General features: G+C 40.0%; 4 protein-coding genes, 1 long non-coding RNA gene and 5 other non-coding genes across 14 annotated transcripts; 5 read left to right on the plus strand and 5 right to left on the minus strand.

Annotated features, from left to right (window-relative positions):
- The first annotated feature begins 2,000 nt into the window (after positions 1 to 2,000).
- Positions 2,001 to 4,134, plus strand: LOC116921352 (molybdopterin synthase catalytic subunit). Of its 2 annotated transcripts, XM_032927618.2 has the most exons (6): positions 2,001 to 2,271; positions 2,336 to 2,448; positions 2,527 to 2,714; positions 3,343 to 3,428; positions 3,503 to 3,668; positions 3,733 to 4,134. In XM_032927618.2, exons 1-6 carry the CDS (start codon positions 2,143 to 2,145, stop codon positions 4,059 to 4,061), a joined length of 1,011 nt encoding a protein of 336 aa, XP_032783509.1. In that variant the 5' UTR covers positions 2,001 to 2,142; the 3' UTR covers positions 4,062 to 4,134. The 2 variants fall into 2 exon arrangements, with proteins under 2 accessions (XP_032783509.1, XP_032783510.1); XM_032927619.2 differs by lacking the exon at positions 2,527 to 2,714 and having other exon boundaries at positions 3,507 to 3,668.
- A 4-nt stretch (positions 4,135 to 4,138) lies between these two features.
- LOC116921351 (early endosome antigen 1) lies at positions 4,139 to 12,791 on the minus strand. Of its 3 annotated transcripts, none has more exons than XM_032927616.2 (15): positions 12,637 to 12,791; positions 12,386 to 12,568; positions 12,070 to 12,321; positions 11,879 to 11,973; positions 11,457 to 11,819; positions 11,119 to 11,370; positions 10,024 to 11,056; positions 6,414 to 9,931; positions 6,215 to 6,349; positions 5,973 to 6,148; positions 5,858 to 5,889; positions 5,403 to 5,735; positions 4,849 to 5,339; positions 4,607 to 4,771; positions 4,139 to 4,544 (listed from the first exon to the last, which is right to left on the minus strand). In XM_032927616.2, the coding sequence occupies exons 2-15, from the start codon at positions 12,564 to 12,566 to the stop codon at positions 4,506 to 4,508; spliced, it is 7,065 nt and encodes a 2,354-aa protein (XP_032783507.2). In that variant the 5' UTR covers positions 12,567 to 12,568; positions 12,637 to 12,791; the 3' UTR covers positions 4,139 to 4,505. The 3 variants fall into 3 exon arrangements, with proteins under 3 accessions (XP_032783507.2, XP_032783506.2, XP_032783508.2); XM_032927615.2 differs by having other exon boundaries at positions 4,139 to 4,547; XM_032927617.2 differs by lacking the exons at positions 4,139 to 4,544; positions 4,607 to 4,771; positions 4,849 to 5,339 and having other exon boundaries at positions 5,577 to 5,784.
- A 1,975-nt stretch (positions 12,792 to 14,766) lies between these two features.
- On the minus strand, positions 14,767 to 14,879 carry Trnai-uau. Its single transcript has 2 exons — positions 14,842 to 14,879; positions 14,767 to 14,802 (listed from the first exon to the last, which is right to left on the minus strand). It is a non-coding gene; the product is annotated as a tRNA-Ile (tRNA).
- A 34-nt stretch (positions 14,880 to 14,913) lies between these two features.
- Positions 14,914 to 16,613, minus strand: LOC116922156 (beta-1,3-glucan-binding protein). 2 transcript variants are annotated; one of them, XM_032928569.2, is made up of 6 exons: positions 16,283 to 16,612; positions 16,080 to 16,214; positions 15,874 to 16,001; positions 15,594 to 15,792; positions 15,317 to 15,515; positions 14,914 to 15,212 (listed from the first exon to the last, which is right to left on the minus strand). In XM_032928569.2, exons 1-6 carry the CDS (start codon positions 16,486 to 16,488, stop codon positions 15,003 to 15,005), a joined length of 1,077 nt encoding a protein of 358 aa, XP_032784460.1. In that variant the 5' UTR covers positions 16,489 to 16,612; the 3' UTR covers positions 14,914 to 15,002. The 2 variants fall into 2 exon arrangements, with proteins under 2 accessions (XP_032784460.1, XP_045027923.1); XM_045171988.1 differs by having other exon boundaries at positions 15,181 to 15,235; positions 16,283 to 16,613.
- Positions 16,614 to 17,285: 672 nt separating this feature from the next.
- Positions 17,286 to 18,264, plus strand: LOC116922157. Its single transcript, XM_032928570.2, has 3 exons — positions 17,286 to 17,631; positions 17,700 to 17,963; positions 18,033 to 18,264. Exons 1-3 carry the CDS (start codon positions 17,392 to 17,394, stop codon positions 18,126 to 18,128), a joined length of 600 nt encoding a protein of 199 aa, XP_032784461.1. The 5' UTR covers positions 17,286 to 17,391; the 3' UTR covers positions 18,129 to 18,264.
- A 354-nt stretch (positions 18,265 to 18,618) lies between these two features.
- Trnar-ucu lies at positions 18,619 to 18,706 on the plus strand. The gene is given in 2 exon segments: positions 18,619 to 18,655; positions 18,671 to 18,706. It is a non-coding gene; the product is annotated as a tRNA-Arg (tRNA).
- Positions 18,707 to 20,252: 1,546 nt separating this feature from the next.
- LOC116921978 lies at positions 20,253 to 20,887 on the plus strand. The gene is made up of 2 exons (XR_004393780.2): positions 20,253 to 20,555; positions 20,618 to 20,887. It is a non-coding gene; the product is annotated as an uncharacterized LOC116921978 (long non-coding RNA).
- Positions 20,888 to 21,384: 497 nt separating this feature from the next.
- Positions 21,385 to 21,499, minus strand: Trnai-uau. Its single transcript has 2 exons — positions 21,462 to 21,499; positions 21,385 to 21,420 (listed from the first exon to the last, which is right to left on the minus strand). It is a non-coding gene; the product is annotated as a tRNA-Ile (tRNA).
- Positions 21,500 to 21,657: 158 nt separating this feature from the next.
- Positions 21,658 to 21,742, plus strand: Trnal-uaa. Its single transcript has one exon. It is a non-coding gene; the product is annotated as a tRNA-Leu (tRNA).
- Positions 21,743 to 22,974: 1,232 nt separating this feature from the next.
- Trnai-uau lies at positions 22,975 to 23,086 on the minus strand. Its single transcript has 2 exons — positions 23,049 to 23,086; positions 22,975 to 23,010 (listed from the first exon to the last, which is right to left on the minus strand). It is a non-coding gene; the product is annotated as a tRNA-Ile (tRNA).
- Positions 23,087 to 25,210: the final 2,124 nt, after the last annotated feature.

Below are 25,210 nucleotides of genomic sequence, written 5' to 3' on the forward strand. Positions count from 1 at the left end.
TGAAAAAGTGGGAAGGGTGTAGCCTTTCCACTTTTGCCAAAATCGGCCAAAAATGACATCTCTTGAAATTCTCCAAAAATCAGACGGTATAATCGACATTGAACGCCGATTTTGATTTAGTCATTGGTTTTCTCTTTAGACTAGCCGTTTAAAAAATTAACGAAAACACTTCTGTTAGCGCACCAACTTCATTTATGGTTTTTAACATGTAAATGAAAAACTATAAGACCAATAGAAAAATAAACCTGATTTCCGTGATTTTCATTCAATTCTGAATCTAAATCATGTATTTTAAGCCAAATTTGAAATTTGGCCAAAAATGAAAAAGTGGGAAGGGTGTAGCCTTTCCACTTTTGCCAAAATCGGCCAAAAATGACATCTCTTGAAATTCTCCAAAAATCAGACGGTATAATCGACATTGAACGCCGATTTCGATTTAGTCATTGGTTTTCTCTTTAGACTAGCCGTTTAAAAAATTAACGAAAACAGTTCTGTTAGCGCACCAACTTCATTTATGGTTTTTAACCAGATCAGCGCACGCCTCATAGGACATGTATACGGAGTCTGTTTTGCCTTTTTTAGCAAACGGTTTCCGAGATATTATGGCGAATTGGCGACCAGGCCGTACCCTATCGGGAACTTCCTGAACGGAGTGAGGGCCCCTAGTAAAAAGTGGATCAAACGGCGTTCCGTAGTTGCCCCTTTTTATGTAGACGACCATGATCGAAACAATGGAGCTCACACGGCCTGTGAAATAACCTGTCCGTTGCCGGGCGACGCAACAAGCCTCGCCTTGAAAAATAACTTCGCGGCCTGATTTTTCCCTATCTTCATGACCGACGCGCCATCTCTGAAAAAAAATCTCCAGAAATGTCGAGTCGCTGTTAGATTGCTCCGCATTCCTTTATTGTTGAGCCGATAATTGACAGGACCCCTTCGTTAATCTCCGCGTTATCTCCTCTACAACACGACGTCAAGTTTTGCGACGCAGCATCTAAAATAAGAAAACGTATAAAGGATACGTACGAGACCCTGAAATCGACTCGAGTTGGCTGACTAAACTGCTCCACACTCCTTCGTCGTTCAGCCGATAAAAACGGGGACTCAACCGGGAGCTGCTGAGTTATTTCCTCTACAAATGGAGACCAATCTCAGCGGCACAGCATCTAAAAAAAAAAAAACGAACGAAAGATTAGTGCGGACACCCCTGAAATCACCGCGCCATCAGCGCCATCTCTGGGGTAAAGTCTCAGAAAAAGTGTCGGTCGATCCACCGGTCGTTGTAGAAGGGTAGGGGTGCCTGTATCAGGGGGTTGGGAAATGCGAGTTTTGATAGAAACCCTATCGGGAAATTCTGAATCAAAATGATGTATTTTAAGCAAAATTTTAAATTTGGCCAAAAATGAAAAAGTGGGAAGGGTATAGCCTTCCCACTTTTGTCAAAATCGGCAAAAAACGACATCTCTTGAAATTCTCCAAAAATCACACGGCATATTTATGACATATGCCTGCCGACCCAATAGCGCTGTGGATGAAGACAGTATTCGCATGTCAAAAATTCTCAGTTCAAATCCACCTAGAAGTAAAAATTTATTGTTTATTTTTTGTACTATTTGTTAACAATACGGCATCTATTGAATATCAGAAAAACTACTTGAAAAGTATCGATACAATGATATATCTAAAAATATCGACCTTCTAACATTTATCTAAAAATATCGATATATCGTTTAAAAAAGTTTAGATAGTCGCCAACTTAGTCTAGAGCTTAAGACATGCTGTCAGATTTGATCAATGGACGAAGTAGTTATTCATATTCTGTTCTTCGCGAAAGCAAAAGAGTTAGTTGGTAAATATTCTGATAGCATTTGTCTTCCCCTGTCAACTACAAAAACCACAGGAGAAAATTTGTTGAGCATCATTTTAGGAAAATTTCCATCACTGGAGCCAATATCAAAGAACATTGTTCTAGCTGTGAATGAAGAATACGTTGAGCCTAACCAACTTTTAGATATCGAAAATTGTAGGGAAATTGCAGTCATCCCACCACTGAGTGGGGGGTAGTATTATCACATTATTCTTCCATAGTGATTCTCTGATCAATCACTTGTTGCTGGTGTTGTGTGCAAACATATACATAGAATGGATATTATTATATTGGTAGAAGACAAATTGGATGTTAATTTGATCTATTCTGAAGTGGTTGAAGATTCCACTGGAGCAGTGTCATTATTTGTTGGAACTACAAGAGATAATTATGAAGGGAAAAAGGTAAACTTAACTATTTTCACTTTGGCTTTGTACCATAGATCTATTAAATTGCTACACGTGCCAGGTTATTCGTCTAGAGTATGAAGCTTTCAAGCCTATGGCAGAAAAAGAAATAAAGAAAATTTGCCAGGCAATTAGAGAGAAATGGAAAGTTGAAAACATTGCCTTCCATCACAGGTAAGTCAATGCATTAGCAAAAATATAATAATAATAATTATAACTCAGATGATAGTCAGATATTCCATGGTGTTTTAGATTGGGAGTAGTTCCAGTGGGTGAAGCTAGTATTGTAATAGCCATTTCTTCTGAGCATCGGACTGAGTGTTTAGAAGCTGTTCAGTTTGGGATTGATACCCTGAAGAAATCTGTACCGATTTGGAAAAAAGAACTTTATAGTGATGGAGTCCCTGAATGGAAATCTAACAAAGAGTGTCCATGGACAAGTAAAACACAAGCACCTCATCCTTAGATATTTCTATTATTCACATACTTTCCCAGGTAACACCGTGTCGAACCGACATTGTTGCATGTTGGAACGACACCGGTGTAGATTTTTAAATTCACATTTTTCTATGCAATAATTTCACCTGCATATGATATCGTGAGGTACATGGTTATTCAAAAATGGAGTCGTATTGTTATCGGTCCATTTCCAACCTTGGAAATCATTGTCTGTAAAATAAAAAGTCTTCATGATTAAAATCAGGGAAAGTTGTAAACTGACTGGGTAATCGAACAGAGTGCGCCTTTAGATTTGACAAATTGTAGTTTCCTGACTTCTGTAGAAGAGGTAACGGGCTTTGTATCAAATAAGGCAATTTAGAGATGTTTACGTACATAAATTAGCATATTCTGCTTTACAATGTTGCTGAAGGCTAATAAATCGCCTCGGCATCCAATAACATTTAAATAAAATTTCTAAGAGCATCAGAATTCTAAAGCAAGGTTGTTTTACCTGTGAATTCTAAAGCATCTAAATATGAGACCAATTAAGACGAAAAAATAACGTGTTTCCTGTAGTTACGATTCTTAACGTGCTTGCGAATTCTAACTGCATTTTTTAAATTGTAGAACAAGAAGAACAGAAGTCAATCAAAAGGAAAGTGCTGAACTCTGCAGCTACAGAATGCATTCAGATCAAGGCTTCCAATTCGGAAGTATGACATTTTTAAAAGCTGTATCCAACTAATTACGAAGCGTATTGATTTTTTTCTTTTTTTTTTTTCTTTAGCTAGATAAAAGAATTTCGGCTTTTATGGAACGCAAACGAGCGGAATCGGACGTATTTAATATTCAAGAATTCTGTCACCGGCTACCACTGGATGGATCCGAGAATTCATGTGCTCGCACAGAGGCAGTACTTATAAGTAGAAAAGATAGTAAAAGCCATCTTAAAGGTAAAGATTTTTCACCGCTGTTTTCCGCGAAGATGATTACTAATCGCCTTTTTCTTCTACTTAGTCTCCAGATGTGTTAACATGTGGGGTCCCCAGACGCATTCAGAAGTTCCTGCTCTATCATCTGCAACTACCCAATTGAAACCAACACCTGCCATACAGGAGCGCCTTCAAAACATGGAAAAACATTTGGGTCTTGTCAAGGAACAACCAATTCCGCTGGATGTGTATGGACGCCTAAAAGCACTTGAAGATAGAATTCTACATTTAGAAAGTATTAGTCCCGAATATTTCAACGGTTCTTTGAATGTCCAACCAAACAATAGAGATGATGAGGACATGATGGCAAAAATTGATCAAAGGATGGAAGAATTACGTAGAAAATTGCTCTAGTTCCTCAATTTCATACGGTCACAAAATGTAATGTGTTATCTCGCTTGCAAAAAGACTTCGATTGCTTTCAAAACGGCTAATTATTCAAACGTAGTATTTTTTTCGTAAGATATCTCTTAGTACGTACAAGATCAAGTTTTAAATCCCAATAAACCAATTAGCAAAATGGTAAAGCATGGAGGAATTTGGACGAAAAGGATGTAAAGGCTAGGATTAGTCAGTTAGCCCTGAACACAGAAATAAGGATTCCGGGGAATATTCAATTTTTGTATCAAGGAATGCAACTAACAGCTACGATATGAACTAAAAAAGATATATAATATTAAAACTTTTACGAATCAAGGTCTAAAAATTCAAAAAGAAAAAGAAGATACAAAACTCTAGAAAGTTAAAACTTAGCGTCCGAATTGTAGCTTCGACTTCCAAGAGGTTTCCGGAATATGTTTAGTTTCGATCCACGGGGCGTGTAGAGCTAGGAGTGTTCTGCTAAACAAACAAGGCCGTTGACATAACGGTAAACATTGACTACGAAAACATTTAATTACCTCGCTAGAAGACTGAATATTGCTGCGGAGTTTTGCCTGTACTTTTCTCACCAACGAGCCGACTGGAGTCAACTTTGAGCCTTTACTACCCGGAGTGGGACTTGTCCTTTTCGAGCCTACCTTTGTCGATTGTCTAGACGCTGCCTTAGATGGGGAGGAAGCCATCTGAAACAGTTTCAAGTAATAGTAAATAGAAAATAAATAACTGGGTAAAAATAAACAAACAGATAAGGCAAATTTACCGATGGAGTAGAAATGTTCTCTTTCACCGCGTTTCTTGCTGGCGTGGGAGGCCCCGGGCGCGTGTAAGAAGTAAGACTTGCATCGCGATGCTTCTTACGTTCGGCACTGCTTGAGATACTACGAGTGTCGTTTGAGTCAGTGGAAAGATCTGCTTCTAGCTCATATGATCGTCGCTTTCGAGGCTGCATTACTGGCGTCTCCATGTCTGTTGGGTTCCAAGAACTCGAGCGACGTTTACGGGTGTTCATGGCAGGCGGCGTATTCATGCTTAGCATCGACGTCGCCAAAGATAGGTGTTGTAAAGTGTCGTGATGATTGCCTGCCCTACTAGAGCTCGCCAATGGCTGTTCATATATGGTCAAGTCATTTTGGCGAAGGCGTTCGTCATTCATTTCCACAGGGTAAGCTGAACGCATATGTGGCGGTTGCATGGTATTCCGTCTAAGAAGCTCACTGACCCGAGTACTACAATCTTCGACGCGACACTTTCCTGGTAATTAAGGACAAAAATAAGAAACAATACTTTTCTTATTTCGATAACCTTAAGATATACCTTCTTTCATTTCGTTCAAGTACGAGCTGCTGAAGAGTTCACCGTCTTCATCATCACAGGTAAAAAGACGACCTGCCCCATGTGGAACATTTGTGCCGCGTGATGTAATAGAAATATCACTGCGATTGCTGCAAACGCTGCTGGTCGAGTCGCGACGACTGGGAGGTATTTTAAAAATGCTATTGGCATCCGATCCGTCACCAAAAGCCAATTGAGGAGCTCTGAAAACTTCAGTAGCTGCTTGTCGTTCTCTGCCGGTCGTCACAACTTCGCTACGTGAAGGACGCATTGAGCGCCGCCGAGCGTCAACCATGGCATCAGCTAATGTACCTCCTGACAAATTCGTCAAAAAATTTGTAGTTGCAGGTGCATAACTTGTCGACTGCAGAAATTCGACGGTGTCACGAATCTCAGTTTTTTAATTTAAGAAAAAACAGAACAAGAATATGGTTTACCGTCGGACGCAGTATTGCCTCGTTGCAATGCCCTATAAAGATAAAAAAAGAGGATCAGGAATGAAATCCAAAAAAATGTGAACAGAGAACAAACAAAAAAAGTATTGTTACTTACAGGGAGTGTCTTGTGTTGCGTGCAATAGCCTTGTCCTTTTCAGAAGAGATTTGTGCCAACAAGTGACTTTGCTCAATTTTAAGAGTGCGGTTCTCGTGAGCCAGTTTTTTCTTGTCCATATTTAAGGAAGAAACTTCTTCCTCAAGTTTATCCAACTGATTTTGCATTTTTTCGAACTAATGAGCAAGAAAAAACGCATAAATAGAATTTAAACATTAGCAATTAACATTAGCAAAACCTACTTTAACTGCGTATTGGTTAACGACATCGTCTTTGTGATTGAGCTCTTTCTTGGCGTTGTCATACTTTCTGCGTAGAAAAGAAATTTCGGCATCCAGGTCCTGAGAAGAGGATTTGCTTGTATGGTTGCTATCAAGCTACAACAAGCACAGAAGAATTTTATTTCGGCAGATATCACTGAATCTACTAAAAAACAAATACCTCTTCCTTTTTAACCGAATGTAGTTCCTGGTTGGTTCGCACCATTGAGTCATCAAGACGCTTTTCTAGCTCAATCTTCGCTTTGTTTACAGCTTCTAGCTCGTTTGTCAATAAGCTGACTTTATGTTCAAGAGGCGCTTGCGAATTATTAGCGACAGTCAGATTGACGAGCTTTTCTTGCATTGATTTCATTTGTGACTGAGCCACCGAAAGACGAGCTTCTAATGCAGCCTTTTCTTTGCGGTGCTCTAGGGCTATATCTCCCTTACCCTGCGATGTTTTTGTCTTTTCTAAGGCAAGTTCACTCTGAAGTCCTTGAATTTCTGTTTCAAACGCACTGGTCTTTTTCACCAACATTTCGTTTTCAGACGTAAGGGTTGAAATTTTAGCAAAAAAATTTCGTTCAAGGATCTCCTTCTCTTGAGCACTAGCCTCAATCTGCGATCTGAGAATATCAACCGAGCCTGAGAGTTCCGTCACGTGAGCCACTCTAGACTGAAGTTCAGCCTCCATGTTCTTCAGCTGCGATTCTAATTCGGTCACTGTCGATCGGAGATTGGCTTCAACTTCACGGGACTTTTCTTCAATACGTTTTTTTTCTTGTGCCGCAAGTAACTGATCAGCTTTTAAGCGGCCGTATTCACTTTCCAAACCAGCATATGACTTAGAAAATGTTTCAACTTGAAGCGTCAACTGAGATATTTGTTGTTCCATCTCCAGTTTTTCTTTTTCATGGCGAACATTGTCTGAGCCTGTCATTTCTTCCTTCTCCTTCTTCAATAGGGCTTCAGACTTTACAAGTTTATTTACTTCAGCCTCCATCTCTGCTACTTTAACCTGAAGAGAATCTGCCAGCTCGCTTACTTCCTTTTTCGCCAAAACTAGTGCTGCAAAGGCACTTTTGTCCTCTGAAGATCGTTGTTTTTCAATATCTAATTCACGCTTCAGATTGGCGACGGCTGTTTCCAGTTCACGTTGGTTGCTGTCGCTGGAACTCTGTATGTCTGACAAGGCTTTGAAAAAAGCAACTTGGGCTGTGGCAGACTGCTCTTTCTCTGCTTTTAGCTCATTAATCGATCGTTCTATGGTGGCTTCATGTTCCAAAAGCTGTTTTTCAAGAGTTAAGGCAGATTGCGACTTTTCGCTTGCGTTGCTCGACAGACACAAAACTGTGGACTCCAAATCAAAAATGCGAGCCTTGAACGACTGTTGGTCCTTCTGAGTTTGTTTCAGGTGTGATTCTGTGTACTCTACTTTTTCAGTGAGCTGTGCGATTTGAATTTCCTTAGACTCCATATCTTGACGCAAGCGATTAGCCTCCTCTTCAGCGTTTGCCTTTTCGACCTCCAAAACCTCTCGAAGCCTTTCCAAGTTAACTTTTTTGCAAGACAACTCCTGGATTTCTGAAGTGAGCTGCTCCATTGCCACTTCTAGGTTTCTCATTTCACCTTGGACAGCTTGCAAAACTGCCATTTCATTCGTTAATTGACCCTTTTCTTCAATAGCTACTTTTAAATCAGACTCCAACTTGGAAAGTTTCACTGTAAGGATTTCCATTTGCTTTTCTGTTTGCTCTCGAGAAAGACGAGATTGTTGCAACAGCTCAACGTGCTCCTTCAGTTTGAGGTTGGCATCAATGAGTTTTTGCTCTAGTTCGTCCCGTGAAGCTTCAAATGAGGCGAGCAAAGAAGCGTTTCGTTCCTCATTACGGCTGTGTGTCTCCAACATCTCTTGTTTTTCATTTTCCAGTATTTGAATTCGTTGCATGTAGTTGGATTCTGCAGTTTTCTTTTCCTTGCAAAGATTGCTGATCACAAGTTCCAATTCAGTTAAAGCATTAGATTGTTGAAACAGTTTTTGTTCCTTGAGCTCCACATCTTTTCGGGCCAATTCACCTTCCAGATGTATCTTTGATTCGAACTCTTCGCAGACTGCCTTAGCTTCCACATACATTTGTTCAAATCCAGATTTCTCCAAGTGTAATGCTTCACGCTCACTTTCCAATTTTGAACAATCTTCCTTCAGTTTACGATTGAGCACTTCCGCTGTTCCAAGTCGCTCGTCCAGTTGCATAATACGCTCGGCGTGCTCTTGAGTTAGTTCAGAAAGACGATGTTCGAATGCCACCAGCTGTTCCTTATGCAGCAGCTCCATGCGTTGTTTTTCTTCCTCTAAATTTGACCACTTCTCTGTCATTTCGGAGTATTTCTTAGATAGTTCCTCCACTTCACATTCCAAGGAGGATTTCTGAGCAATCATCTCAGTTAGTTCCGACTCCATATGTTGAATTTTTTTATGTGATTCCTCCATCACCTTTATATTTGATTCCAGCTCTTCCTTCAGAGCATTCAAATCAGTTTCGAACAAAGTTTTCTCCTCAGTGATGCAGGAAGTTAGGTTAGACACTTCTAGTTTAAGTAAATCATTCTCTTCAACAAGTTTGGTCTTTTCGGCGTTCACTTCCTCAACACGGCGGTTAAGCTGTACGGTCGCCTCAAGCTGTTCGCCCATTTGATTAACGCGCTTCGTACATTCTTCAGTCAGCTGGGAGAGGCGGGTTTCGAACTCTTGAATTTGTTGTTTATGAAATCCATCCATACGTTGATTTTCTTTCTCTAGATGTTCGCGCTCAATTACCACCTTGCAGCATTCGGCAGACAGTTTCTCTACTTCAGACTCCAGCGACGATTTATTGGCAACCAACTCAGCTAGTTCTAATTCCAAGTGTTGAATTTTTTGTTGAGAATCGTCCATTGCCTTCGCATTAATCTCCAGCTCTTCTTTAAGGGTTTCAAGGTTACTTTCCAACACACCCTTCTCCATAGTGATTGCTGAGACAAGTTCAGAAACTTCTTTTTGGAGTAAGTCGTTTTCGCACCATAGTTTTGTCTTCTCGCCATTTAACTCTTGAATGCAAGCTTCACGATCTATTTCATTTTGCAAAGCTTGCTCTAACCTTTTCTCCACGGCAGTTATTTCCTCACATTTATTTTCAATTTGCTGTTGATGAATTTGGTTTTCTTGGCGAGAATTATCCTGTAAAGTTGCTAATTCTGCCTTTAGGCTATCGTGAGCTGTTTGGAACCCTTTTCTAGAACTCTCCAGTGAAGCCAATTGTTGACACAAACTCTCTTTATCCACTCCAAGACCAACTACTTGAGATTCCAGAGCATTCTTTTCTTGAGATAAGGACTCCAAGTGAACTTGGAGGGATTGAATGGTTTCCTTGTGCTGTGCAATGAGGTTCTCGCGAGTTTCTCTTTCCTCTTTGGCTTCATCTAGTGCTGCCTGCAATGCAGTCTTGCCGTTGTCGATAGCGGCTTGGAGTGTGGATATTTGCTGATCAAAAAAACTCTTCGAAGTTATCAGTTCTGCAGTCTCCTGCTCAAGTGAACGAACAGATGATTCCAAATAGTTGATCCGTTGTGTTGCCTCGTTATGTTTCTGCTCAGCAGCCAGAATGCGGTTGGCTTGTTCCGATATGTTGTTCTTCTTGGCTTCCAGTTCCACCAACAGGCCTGTTTGAATGAAGAAATAATTCAATAAGTAACGAAGCTATTCCCTTGTTAACGCTCCAATAAATAATAAATAAAAAATAATAATAACTCACAATCCTTTTCTATTTGGAATTCTTCGCGTGAAACCTGTGCTGCCTGCAATAGTTGTTGGACTTCCAATTGAAGATGGCCTCGCTCCTGGTATAGATTGTTGAGGTCTGTTTCAAGTTGCGACGAGCGACTTTCGGAAAGCAATCTCGCTTCCAAAGCGGCTTCCAATTGCGCTTTTAAGGAATTCGTGGTTTCGCAGAAATCGGTGATTTTGGTGGTAGCCAATTCCAACTCATTATTGGCTTTTTCCAAACGGGATTGAAACTCTTGTTTAGAAACCTCAAAAGCAGATTTCAAATCAGAATTTTGGTGTTCGAGATCAAGTTTGGTCTGGTTCAACTGCTGTTTTTCGGCTTCCAAAACCAAAACTGTTTCTGCTGTTACCGCCAATTCATCGTGAAGGCTTCGAAGTTTTTCTTCTAAATCATTTATAGTCTTAGACTGATCAGCAATTTGTTGCTTGCTTTTCTCTAATTGACTTGACGTTTCATCCAATTTATTCTGAAATTTGGACTCATTTGAAGAAATGGTTGCCTGCAAGTCGAGATGACTCTGCTCCAAAGCTGCCATTTTCTGCCCTAGTTGCATTTTTTCTCCAGTTAGTTCTTGAATGGATTGCTCGAAAGCTTTTTTTGCGAGTTGAGTTTCATCGAGTTGTTGATTCAACAAATCGATGTGATGATTCAACTCCAACGTTTTCTGGGTACGGATCTCCAACTGCTGTTGAGCTCGGCTCATTTCGGTCCGAAATTCCTCTTGCAATTCATCTAGTGAATGACGAAGCTCTTCTTTTTCTTTACTTAAGGAATCACACCCTAAAGACAGCTGTTCCAGGCTTGATTTGGCCTTGTCCAGCTGCACGTGTAAGGATTGATTTTCGAGGTTGGCTTCTTCAACCTGGCGATGGAGAGAACGTTTATCTTCCTCAAGAGAAGCGGCGCGCTGTTGGAAAATCCGTTTCTCGGAATCAAACTGATCTGACTGGCGAGCCAAATCTTTGCGATAAGATTCCAAATCACCTTGCAGTTTTTCAGCCTGAAAAGATACCAACGTATTAGTTAAAATTACACTTTTAAAAACTTTAATGAATTCCTTACCTCAATGGACAATAAGCTATATCCAATGCTCTCCCTTTCACACGGAGATCCCGGCGCATTCAGTCGGGCATGCATCTCAGAACACGTTCGGCTTTTCTCTTCAAGAACATCAATCCATTGTACCTTCTCTTCCAAAGAATGCTTCAGTTCAGCGTTCTCTGTACGAATAGAATCTAAAAGGAGTTGATATTCAGCTGACTCGCGCTCGAACCTAGCGACAGTCTCGTTCAAATCTATTTGAAGTTGTCTGATCTGCGAATAATGTAATGGAACATGAGTAAAAAAAAAAAAAGCTGTTTAATGGATTACACGCTTAAAAATCAGCACTGCCTCTATACCTGTTTGCGATCTTTTTCCTGTCGAATTTTCATCGCTTCATACTCTATGTTTAGATCGCAGTACTTCTGGCAGGAAGACTCGTACTCATCTTGCATTTTCTTAAGTTTTTTTTTCAAATTCGTGATTTTAACGTCGGTGTCAGGACCGGAAGAGTCGGGCAGTTGGCAGTCACGGAGTCGCTGTTCAAGATCACTGTTCTTTTTTTCTAGCTCTTTCACCTTTCGTTTCAAATCATCCATTCGTAATGTAAGGGCAGATGACTCGTCCGATTCTGAGAGTAGTTCCGACTGTAGTCGGCGGATTTCATCATTTTTATCACTGATTTCTTTCTGAAGGCGTGTTAGGCGAAGTGCCATAGGAGACTACACCAAATAAAAATATTAGTGACAAAGGAATATTGAAAATAACCAACCATATATACATCAAGGAATCGTTTCAATGGTGAGTTCTTCATTGAAGACAATGATGAAAGTGGAGAAGATGTGTAAAACATGACAGGCTTTGTAAAGCTGGTTTCTATAAAATTATAAAGAACAAAATGGTATTGAATCCAATAAAATAATTAATTTTTATTAAAGATTTTAAAATATTTAATGTATTTGCATGGTATACCTTGTACATCCTGCAATACATCATTTAACCTGCTTCTTGTTAACTGGTCGTCATTGACAATAGCAAGAAGTATAGCTTCAATGACTTTTTGATCTTCTGTTGACAAATTCCACATTGTTTTTTCCTTGATAACTTCACAAGGTTTTTGTACCATTGTGAGATACATGCAGATCACAATAAGTTTTGCCAGTTCGTCCTCATTTCCAGAGGCAGCTGCATCATAATCGACAACATTTTCTTCCAGCTTGTATTCTTGAAAATTAAACAAACCATAGACATTTTTTTTTGTTGTTTTGCATATGATGACACTTCATACCTCTCAAAATATTTATGGTCTGAAGCCAAGGGTCAGTTCCATCAGTCGGATGGCTTCTCAGAAAACTTAGAATATGGATAAAAAACCAACCATCGGATAAGTTTCTTATTCTCTCGACGGATGTTGCAGTGTCTGAACAGCAGTTGACCCATCTTAGCAATGTGTCTTTTTTTTGTCCCATGTCTGAACAAAGAACAATTACAACTTAGCAATTCATGAACAGTAAAAAGAGGAAATCATTTTTCACTTACTTGTTAAAATAAATCAAATATCAAATATTTAAAACTATCAAACTGTTGTTTTAAAGTTAAAAGCAATTAAGGGCAAGGTCGGTAATACGACATACTTCGTAACTGAACTTCACACATATGTCTCAACGGTGAAAACTCCTTTGAGTCCTTCCCTACCTCATTCAAATTTGAAGTCGACTACGGGCATTTATTTGAAGCCCCTTCCTACCAGAAGTTATTATTCGTTTCTTACAGATGGCGTCGTCCGCGTCGAACCAGTCAAATGTCGATGAATGTAAAGCAATTAGCGAGTTACCTGGTGGCGTTTCCTTCGTTTGATCCACTGTATTTTTTCCTTATTTTGTTTTAGAGCATCAAGGTACGCCTTTAGGCTATATTTGATTCATTAGAAAATATATTCTAGATCCATGAATTGGCCATGCAAAATGTGCTACAGTTTTTCATTTCGAGAAAACGGAAAACTGCTTTCCGAACGATTCATCATCCCATCTAATAAAAATAGACGCTTTTGGTTCGCATTGATGATGAATGTTCCATGAATGCTCCGCTTGTTGTTGCCCATCACAAAAGAAAAAGAAAACCGGAAGGGTCTACCCAGCGTCCCAGTCTTATCACGTGACATTAAAAAACACGAAGTGTCTATAATTTTCCTCCAAGAAATACAAGTAGTTTTCTTTTATGATTGAAGGGATAACGTACAACCTGGCACCCTTTTTTTAAAACCCAACACCTGCTGGGAAATCTAACGTAGTAACGTGTATTCCTAACCGGACAAGTTAGGAAAACCCTTCTTGCAGTATTGCTAGTTGAAAATTCATTTTTAAAAAGCCCTTTTTCGTCAAGAAAACGTTATTACCTGGGGGCTGGTTAAAGATATAGCAATGAAATACGGCCGTTCACAGAATAGCTTAGTATCTTTGTTTGTATTGTCAATTCGCTCTACAAATTTTTGACAAAGGTGGCTCTAAATTTTTGTTAGCATTTTCTTTGTAAAAGGACTGGTAGCCTAAAACTGTCAAAGTCTAACATCTCGCCATTTCCAAGTTCGTTGTGTTTTAACAATTCGATAGCCTAACTATGTGTGTGGTAAAGGTAACCCCTATATGGTATCTCGAGGCCAATATACTCATGTTACCGACATATCATACGTGCAGCAGGGTGGAAGAATAGAATAAGAAAGAGTAGAGTTTTCATCGCCCTCTTGGCTCCAAGACATTTTTGCTCGTGAGGAAATCACATTGCAGCCAATGTAAAGTCGAGTAATGAATAGTCATGTTAACATACACCGATGTGTGTGGTACGCACTTGACCCACTTTTGACGTAGCTTTGAACTTGTTACCATATCAGATATGAGGACCCGATTTCTTTTTCCGGAGACAAATAACGAAGAAGTTAAAGAGAAAAAATAATCTATAAAAATCATTGGGTCATAGATGGGAGCAAACTTTGTATTATAGTACTACGACAATAAAAAGAAAGGCGTGACGCAGAAACGGAATTATGAAACTCTTGAGCCAAAAACGATAAAAAAACAAAAAAACAGCAATTCCGAGTTTCAAGTACCAGACCTAGAGATTGTTAAACTTTCGACCAGAAAACTTATCATAAGCTGCTGGGTGTGCTTTTAATGCTAGTGCGCAATTTGTAGTGCGCATTGTGCACTCGATCTCTTCTGCTGTAGAACTTTGTTGCGTGTACAACCAAACTTAAAATTCAATACCACCCGGCTTGTTATTACAGAACGTTTCGGCTTTCAAACACAAAACAGGTTTTTTGTGTTTGTATCCTTATAATAGCATAGTCTGTGATGGTTACGGAGACAAGGCCATCGAGTTATCTACGTTATTCCTCTACCGTACTCAAAATAAAACTTTAGAACAAAAATCTTGTTCTTCAGGGCAAAGATAAGAACAAACTTTTCCGCTTACCTGCGTAATTTCACGTTTGAATTTTACGCAAATTTGTCATTCTGTGCTTAAAACCTATTTCCCTTTTATTTCTTCCATGTGACATGATGAAGAAATTTTTGAAATTTTTTAACGACGGAGCTGATATGCTGTGCAGACTGCTTGTAACAAATTTCCGGTAGGTTAAATTAAATACCAGTATTTTGTCATTTAAAAATCATATGCTCCAGGCGAGGCTCGAACTCGCGACCTCGGCATTTCTCACGTATCTTTTGATCAACTCATACAATACTGTCATATAAGTACCATGCGCTAACCAACTGCGCCACTGGAGCTGACTAAAATAATAAAATCACGTAACCAAACACCTGGTTTTGTCTCTGCTGTATTTCAAGTTTCGTCTTCATATAAGGTGGCCCCGACCAGCAGCCAACTGTCGGACGAAAATGGCTATAATGTTAAGCACTCCAAACTCGAATGTAGTCGACTTGCATGGCGGAACCGTCACGAGACGTTCGGTACCAAGTAGGATACCATTCACACTTTCTTTCCCAGAAAGAACGCATCTGAGTCGAGCTGGATCGTGTCCATGGTTTGTTATAAGGAACATTCACACAGCCATCCGGGAAGAAATTACCTCCAACAGCAACGTTTAGAATAAAGTGGAACTGTTAAAAAAAAAATAATCAAACTGGAATAATTTGTAGTTTTCCTACTTCAAATCAAATCCAATACAAATCGCTGAAAAATGTAAATTTCGCGGCAAATTTACCTTTTTGTCAAAGGGAGCCATTTTTGTTCCTGCAGCCCATGGGTTGGTTCCAGTCAGCCCGGATAACTGCCAGAAGCCACCAGCTGGCGGAGATACAGAACCTACCACCTGGCCGTCTACTTTAAACGTGATACCAGTAGAAAGCCATTCAAGACGGTAAATGTGAAAGTCGGATGAGTAGGTTCCATTCGATAATAATCTAAAAGCATAATAAATTTAGATTGCATTTTTTGTGCAATAGGACGTTTACCTTTACGTTATAGAGAACTCAAATTACTTTGCCCAAGATGTCTTTTGGAATTGATTGTTAGCTCCGTCTGGACCCCAGTGCAGGGTAGAGTACATTTTGCTATTCCCAATCTTGCCTTGGCCATCATTGCAAGTCAAATCAGCGTTTCCTCTAGCTTCCACGATATCTATCTCGCCAGAACGGGGCCAATTTCCGTAGACCGAGTCCGTTGGCAGCATCCAAATCGCTTCGTGGGTAAGTAATTGCAATGGAATTATTTGATTATTTATTTATTTTTTTTGTCTGCTTATGCAGACATTTCGTTTACCTGGCCAAATCCAATCGCCTTGAGGCATTTTTGCGCGGACCTCCACCGTTCCATACGTGAAGCTGAATGATTTACTCGTTATGATCCGCGCTGATTGGATTGGATTGATAATTTCTGCTCCAGCCTGGCTAAAGGTATAGTACACGCAAAATAAATTTGTTCTTGCGCATTTTAAAAAACGTGTTATTAGAAAGAAAATATGGTACGCGAAGCATCCGTTTTCCCAGTTGATATTGCATCCTTCCTTATTCAAATCCAAAGTCCCCGTGTAAAGAAAGTCGTTACCGAAACGATCGGCGGTCAATGTCGGCTTTATAAAAAGCACTCCATCTTTGACATAACTATGACAAATTTAGGTTTTTGTTAGAACGTTAGTTTATCCTAGTACCGAAAGAGAACGTTAACTTACCTGTTTTCTGTACGATTAGTGTAATACTGGAATTCGTTGTTGCCCCCTCGCCAGGCAGTGATCAGATGTTGCCAGCGATTACGATCTAAGGTGTTGAAATCCTCTTGGAAAACGAGTTGACCATTTTGAGCCAAAACGACAGCCAAAAGGGCTTGGAGAATGAAAAAGACGTAATATAAGCTTTTAGTCTGATAACTGAATGACATGTTGTCCAATAATGTAGCGCTTCGTTGTACTGCAGCCGTTCAGCTTCAAAAGCTTTCGACCAATGACCAGGATACGAACAACAACGCAGTGATGAAAAATATGAAATGGTCGATTTCCGCTTTCACCAAAAAGCTGTTCAGCTCAGTTTGTTTGACACGTAAGTGTTTGGAAACATGCCCTAAAAAAAAAATACTACGTCATGCACAGCTGCTGAAACTCCCGATTGGATGTGAAGTTGGTGCTCACCTGTGAATAAGCGGATCCATAACGTGTGCATTCGAACCAATTCCAGTATACGGTGGGTGATATGCTGGATCTCTGTTGGTCAACCCAGTTGCTCGAGATACAAGTGCGCAGCTGGTTTTTCTCATGTTCCCCATTTCAGCTTTCGGCAATCCTGTTAACGACCCCTTCAATTACAACACATGTTCACGTCTAATATAATCGTAGAGACCTAGTATAATCAATCACTGACTCCCAATTAAGTAAAAGCATTGCACAATGGTTTTTTAGAATTTAAATTGCACAAAAGAGCGACAAGTTGACGTCAAGCAACTCGTAGAAACGAACTGCGTTTCTCGTGCATTAATCGAGTTCGTTGTACGGACATTATTGTAAAGCAGCTTTAATCAAATAGCTCTCTGGGGTAGCACAGTTCTAGCTTTGCATTGGCCCCTACAGAAAATAATCAAATAAAAATAGTCCTCGTTTATCACCTTGTTCTGCCCAGATGGCGAGGCGGATATGTAAGTCGCGAACGTGCGACAACTGGTGACGAATTATGTTCGTTCACCTGCTTAGCAGAGGTTTAGTTTTAGTTTTGTAACGCGTCACTTCAGTCGATCGCAGCATTCCTAACATCAGCACATATTCTTTATTGCGCCAGCTCAACTATCCGAAAGATGAGATCATTGCACGCGAGTAAATGTTCGCTCTACTGGGCCACCGTGTTTTTGGTAATGTTGGACGTCAATAATGTAAGGGCACTCGATTGGAACGGCGCCGGAACCGATACTCGTTGGGCACTTCAGTGCGATTTCATAGGCCGGGATATGAAAAATCAACTCAGCACCGGAGACCAATGCGGATCTCTTTGTAAAGCAAATCCTCCTTGCAGCCATTTCACGTGGACAAATTTTCAGGTACATTTTTTCTTTCCTATTTTAAAAGTCTTCCATTTCACCAATTGATTTGATTAATTATAACACAGGGAGGGACGTGTTGGATGAAATCAGGTTTAGTATCGGAATTTGATTCCGTGTCGAAAACAACCGACGGAGCAGTTTGCGGGTTTCTCAAGTCAACTACGGGTCTGCCTTCCAACGCGTGGAACGACGTTGGATCCCTAAAATGGGCATTGAATTGCGATTTCTTGGGTCGCGATTTAGCAGCTGTAGCGAGTTCTCCCGAAACCTGCGGACCAACTTGCCAGTCTAATCCGCAATGCAGTCACTTTGTTTGGACGAATTATCAAGTAAATCTAACGAGTTTTTTTTAATCACTAAACTAATACGAAACGAACAAATTTCATTGATGTCTTTAGAGGGGAACCTGCTGGTTAAAGAAGGGCGGCGCCTCAGAATGCGATGCGGTTGTTAAATTGGACTCAGGCGCAGTTTGTGGTTTCATGAAATACTAATCAGTTGTCTACTCCTACGCTGTATACTAAACTGCATTCGTTTATGGCATCGACCTCGAATGTTTTTTCTTGGAACTAGTTTCAATTCATGAAAGAAACAACCTTCGGTTCCATGTAATACACAAGTAGCAAGATCCTTCTTCGTTTTCAGTATAGCATTACATCATAATATAACGTTAGTGTACTTCATTCCTAGAAATGCTATGATTTTATGATGGTGAATATTTGAGTTCATTTCTAGTTTTATCGGGTGGATTTCTCAAATTTTACCTGTCACGATTTGGGCTCGAATTCAGGGCCTCTAAACGGTCATGGAATGAGCATTTCATTTCTTTTTTAACCCTTGCTGCTTACGGAATTTAATTTATTTATTTATTAACTTCTACAGTAAGCTTTAGTACATGCCCGGCTTTTCTACCGCACATGGGGGAGGTAACAGAAAATTTTGTTCTTTTCAAAATTATAATTATTGCAGGTGCTTAATAAACATGACCGTGTGGCCTAATGGATAAGGCGTCGGACTTCTAATTAAATAAATTGCAATCCGAAAATTGCGGGTTCGAGTCCCGCCACGGTTAAACAGTAAACTGAACACAATAATTATTATTACAACTTCTTAATTTAGAAATCGATTGTACTGGGCTTTTGCTAAAAGCTGTTTAGACTTTATTAGGTCAATAAATTTTTATTAGTTACAGGGGACAAATAAAAGACCGTGTGGCCTAATGGATAAGGCGGACCTCTAATATCGTGAAATGACATTCGACAATTACGGGTTTGAATCCCGCCATGGTTACATGTAGAACCATTAGCATTTAGCCAGAGCTTTGCTAAATGCTAAATGATAATTTGATTTGATAGAAAAAAACGTCGTAAAACTAATCCCGTTGAAAAGAATATAACAAAGCAAAATGTTCTTCCGCATGCGTTTTTGTTAACGGATCTATTACTTTCCTACACAATTACTAGATGTCAAAAGTGTAATTCTACTATTTATATTCATTCATTATAACTCACAATCAAAAACAAAGTAGAAATTCAATCGCGTAAAATAGCTGGATTCCACCAAACGCGGATGTAGTCAACTTGCACGGCGGAATCGTCACGAGATGTCCTATACCAGGAAGGATACCATTCGCCCTTCTTCTCGCAGAAAGTGCGCATCGTTGTCGAACTCCCGGCTCATGGCAAATCATACGGAACGTTCTCACAACCTTCCGGAAAAAAGCCAGCAGCACCCACCGCAACGTTCAAGACCAGGTGAAACTGCAGATAACAAAAGGAATCGACTCTAAGCCAAAGGAGAATTTAGGCTTACGAGAAGGAAAATGAGTCATACCTTTTGATCAAAAGGAGCCATTCTGGTGCCTTTCGTCCAAGGATTTGCACCTGTCAGGCCGGATAACTCCCAGAATCCGCCAGCTGGCGGAGACAGCGAACCGACCGTCTGGCCGTCCACTTTAAATGTAATGCCAGTTGGCAACCATTCAAGACGGTAGACATGGAAATGCGAAGAATAGCTACCGCTCGATAAAGGCCTGGAGTGATTCAAATGCTTTAATTGATTCCCTTTGATTTGCGCCTCAACAAAAACTACAAAACTCTTCTTGCGATGCATTGTGAAAGAAAGAAAACGATGATGAATCGTCTGGCTTGAAACGTCCTCATGACTTTGATGGAAGAATCTAACTTACCTGAACGCATTTCGTACGAATATATAAATGCAACGATTATACTACGATTTGAGACATACGTAGCTCACCAGTAAAAATGGCCAGTCTTTCCCTCCGGAAGGGGGTCCCCAAAATGTTGTCACACTTCGTCGAACTGAAGCGGAGGGGGTACAACTATTGGTGGGCAACTGGAGGCGGTCCTGTCCGCGTTTCCAATTCGTTGGACATAGTTTGCAAATAACGATCAAAGGGTAAAGTAGATTCTAGTTGCATGTTTAGCATCTTTGAGTTTAGAGATGGATGTACCAACAGTTTTGTTACAGTCGATCTAATCTGAAAGAAAAGTGACGGTTTCATTTGCGGTCTTCGGGGTCTGTCCGCGTGAAAGGATATCCTGTTAGGTAAACCAAACCGTGTTCCCCTGTGGTTGTTAATGCGGATCTGTTCCAGCGTCAAACCTAAGCTTTATTGAGCTGTCTTTATTCTATAAAACACAGGCGTATTTAGTACGCGTGTACGTACGAAAACACTCGTTTCACAACTATCGTGACAGCCTTCGACGTGCTGTCAAAAACAAACGCACAACCGTCACCTGATTATTGTGGAAGGACGGAGGAAACTACATCTAAGCATTGTCGTGTGATCTTTTTCAACAATAAGGATTTCACGAGCGTTGCAGCTAGCGAATTCGACTATTGCGGACCAGCTTATAGTCGATCCGACATGCAGCCATTTCGTTTGGACAGATTATGAGGTAGTATGTCAATAGTTTAACCGTCATTGTGACCCACATGCATTTGGATTTCGACGCTGTAGGGCGGCTGGTGTTGGTTGAAGACGGTGCTTCCGAATGTGATGCCTTGGTAAAGATTGATTCGAACGCAGCATGTGGCTTCATCATGAAAATATTAATAGCTCCTCATAGAAATCGTCTACATTGCTGGGTGTATGTGGGTCTGTTTTCAATAGCTGTTTCCTCTTCGGTACGGTTTCCCAATGAATTCCACCATCCAAAATCAATTTTAACCTACTGTAAAATTAAACTATTAAAAGGGCTTTCGTTATTCATAAACATTCTCTACCTCATTGAATTCCACAGCGATGCGACTTTAATTAGAGCTTCTTGCTCGCCGTTCAGTGATCAATTAATGTCAACGCCAGTGAATAAAAAGTGTTAAATTCCTGTTCTAAAATGGGCGCACAAGTTTACCAATAACGACTGGCTGGTTCGCTTGTGATCCCATATGGTAGTTTGATGACAACTTCATCGTCGTGCTCCATCGAAGGGTAACGAGATTTCAACTATTCAAAGCCGATTAGAGGAGGGACTACCGGATCTTTCTGATTGGTTACAAGTGCCATCGAAACTAATACAGAATGTTAGCGAACAGCATTCGAAGGATTGGCATGAGTCCTTCCTCTGTATCCTAGGACACACGGGACTTTGTATAATTCCCTTTAAGTTACGAGAACACAATTACTCGCCAACAGTTATCGAGCAGAGGCTCACTTTCAATCATGATTGGTTGTCACTTCTGAAAAGAGAACTCATTAGCTATTTAAAGCAATGTTCACTAAAACACTGCTCCAGGCGAGGCTCGAACTCGCGACCTCGGCATTTCTAAACAGATCTGCTGGAATTGAATCATGAATACTGTCATATAAGTACCATGCGCTAACCAACTGCGCCACTGGAGCTGTTAATGTATCTGCGATAAATGTAAGTGAATTCAAGTGTTTCATTAAAAATCACCATGAATGAATAATTAGAAATTTAAAGTAGCATAGAATCGAGCCTTTAGTTTCTTATATTAAACATTTTCATTCAAATTTTATGTCATATGGTCAATTACTAAACCAGGTTGGCCGAGTTGTTAAGTCGCCAGACTTAAGATCTGGTCTCTGTTGATAGAGACGAGGGTTCGATCCCCTCACCTGGTATATCTAGATGATGTAGGCATATATTGATCCATCAATAGAGTATCCTCAAAGTATGTGTTCACGATATCATGAAGCGTCGTGGTGTCTACGAAATATTACATCATAAGTTATGAAATCCCAGCTCTTTTGAGAAATGTTATGAATAATCGCGGAACTTTTAAACAAGAAATCTAAATCCAGAAGCTTTAAAAGGTATGAAATATAAACATCTGTGTAGGATGCGACGGATATGCTTTTCCATTCGTTGCTCCGGAAAGTGTATCCAAGTGCGGAGCGGAAGGAAATCTACCCACACACAATTTCTTTAAAAAAAACCCTTTAGCAGATATTAAACACAGGTCGCAACTTACTGCTGACTTTCTATCTGATTTCCAAGTTTGGAAACGAGACGACTCGACTGTTCCGCGTCTGGGATTTAACGAGAATCGCGAATTAATTATTTCGTGTTGTTTTGGCTGTTCATAGACGGGCAATTGTTTATTCACGGGAATACGCTCGCTAAGTTTTGGGTGGCAATCTAAAGACTAGAATCAGCAAAACAGCAGTTGCATTAACGAAGAGTGAATAATTAAAGACAAGCATGCCTGGCTATTTTGGTAACCAGCGACCGTGCAAAGACGAATGAAAAATCTCATTCGTTGAACAACGGATACACAATGAAAATCTTATTTTGATCCGAAACTAAGATTATTTTATCTATATAACAATAACGAACTTTGTTGCCGCTGATTATTATCTCGTCGCTTCGGGCAGATAAATGCGTGACTATTGTATTTGGTCAATGTTCCACGTACGAACACGGTGGAACCAAAGTGTGAAGCCTTGACCTGGTACTGTCACAGAGGATACAGCGCACTGACGTAATATTCACGCTGTCTATTCACGTCCGCCGGTGCCAAGGTAACTGCAAAGGGCGTCCAATTTCGTTGTTGCTTGTCAAAACTCCTTACAGAGGCAATTTATCTTGGACTTTATTCTACTCCTCGTCCTTATAGAACAAGTTGGTTTATACGCCAGCTTTGCTGACTGTGCGATCAGCCTTTTTCACGCTTCTCTCTCGACGGCAGATTTCAAATACAAACCTTTTGCGGCGTTTGGGCTCTGAGACCCCGAAACTGCTACCATTTTTGGCTCAACAATCTGAATGCGCTTTCCAGAATGTCCCCGTGGAAATCGAAGCTTCTTTGACCAGTCAACTCGACGTTCAATCCTGGGAATAAAATATTTAGCTGTGCTCCAGGCGAGGCTCGAACTCGCGACCTCGGCATCCCTTATTCGATTCAGGTAATGATCATGAATACTGTCATATAAGTACCATGCGCTAACCAACTGCGCCACTGGAGCTGGTTGTGTAAGCAAATAGGGTAATATTATGTAGGCAGTCTTACATCCAAGGAATAACTTTCAAAAGTGTCGTGGACTAAAGAAAGAAAAAACTATGTTGCCTTTCTTCCTCCAGTTGTATACCCATAGTCTTTGACTCTCTTTGATTATTTGCTTGTTAAAGTTTCACTTTTAGTTCTATACTGTCGTAATACGTATAGGGGAAATGTATTTACTTTTATCTCTGTAAGTCGACCCTTTGATCTCTTAACACAAAAAATGGGTGGTCGTGTCATTCGCACGAATGCTCGCAACTTGGGAGCGTATATATATACCGTTACATCCACAGAGATCTTATACGTGATCTTGCGAAGGGAGAAGGACAAGAAAACGGGGTGTTCAACTTTTGGAGACGAGTTATACGGATTGCGTGATGGAAGCAATATCTGCAATTCTCTCGAGAGGCTTATCCCGTTTTCTTCCGCGCTAAGGGAAGACACCGTACACATTAAATACGTAAAGAACCAACATACACTCGTAGAGAAATTAATAAAAGAAAAAAACCTATACCGAGTCATTCGATTAGACAGAGAGGCAACCGTCGAGGCCAGAAAATGTAGTCCTTTTACTTGCAAGTTATCGACTTAATCGTCATAGCCTTTTCACTTTATAAAATTGAAGATAAATAATCCAAATATAGTTAAACGATTCTCTGTGAATCGTTTGCTAGTCGCTGGCTGTCAGAATGGTCAGATTGTACTACAAGCAGATTGTGTCCGTTCTTTTGGAGAAAAAAATGGTTTTGAATGTAAATTCGCCCTTTAGCATGCTGTGATGTATTATGCAAGTGCACGTCCTATATACGAGAGAGCTATCACTCGCCATGATTTGTCTCTATACAAGATCGTTTCGGACATGCAAACTGGTCACTGTCAACATCGTACATCAACTTTGATTATCTTCTTTTAAGCTAAACACACGAAGAGGCCCGGCAAACACAACATTTATTCCAAAGCGTTTGTCTTGATCTCTTGTGCGGTGATGACCACCACCCGCATAAAAATCCCATTTTCTTGGGTACACGGACACTCGTCGCTTCTATTTAGATAAGGAACATTTCTCCTGTTGCTCCTCTGAGACGTTACGTAATTTCTGATTATAATGGTTACGGGAATTTATTCAAAGCCATCACGTATGAGTCGCCATCGACTGTATGAGAAAGACCGGCAGATGTCGACGTAGTCATCATTTTTTTGTTTCATTTTCCTTTTTAGTGACACATACTTGGAATGTTGTGTAGTTTAAGTATAAGAGCTGGTATTCTATACACTCGGCCGGCTTATCCATTTAAAGCTTTTTTTTATATACAAGGAAGCCATAACTTTGTCGTCTTCTAATTTCTGTTTGGTCTAATACATTTTATTTTCTCTCTCTCTCTCTCTTTATTTTTCTTCTTTCCTCGGCGACAAGAGAAAAAAATAAATACGGGGCATGGAGTACGTGTATAGCACTACATCAATAAACAGAGACTGTTGGTACGTCTCAACGTCTCGCTATCCGTTCATCGTCATTAGCACAAGCTGTATATATGTAGCCCTAATCACTACTAATGTTATTCATTTACACACAATGACGGAGTTACTTAGTCAAGTTCAAACTCTTTTGTACTAATGAATTTTCTACAGCCTTCGTCTATTAATTCTTGTCTTCAACGACTACCCCGTTTTTGGCGCACATCCCTGAATGCACAATAATCTCATTTATCACTATACAAAGAGCTTGACATTAGTGTCCAATTCTATGTACCTATTAGCATTGAACAATGTCGTCCTCGACCCTTTTTTTTTGTGGAACTATTGGCCATCTGAGTCATGGTAAACCATGTTTTAAAAAAGAGAGTGATTTTGAAATTGTTGCTGCAATGTCATCAACTATAATAGACAATAGTTTATGAACTGTTTTATTTTGATTGAGCGTATAGAAAAATAAAATGAATAATAAATTAAATCAAAATATTATGTATTTAATAAATATGGCCAGTACATCAATACTCTCTAACCCCCATCCTAGTGGGTTGTCGTGTTCAGTTGCTCGAGATCTTTGCATAACAAAGTTTTTTTTAAACTATATACCTATAAGGATAGG

Source organism: Daphnia magna, linkage group LG4 (genome assembly GCF_020631705.1).
Source record: "Daphnia magna isolate NIES linkage group LG4, ASM2063170v1.1, whole genome shotgun sequence".
Classification (NCBI taxonomy): Eukaryota; Metazoa; Arthropoda; class Branchiopoda; order Diplostraca; family Daphniidae; genus Daphnia; species Daphnia magna.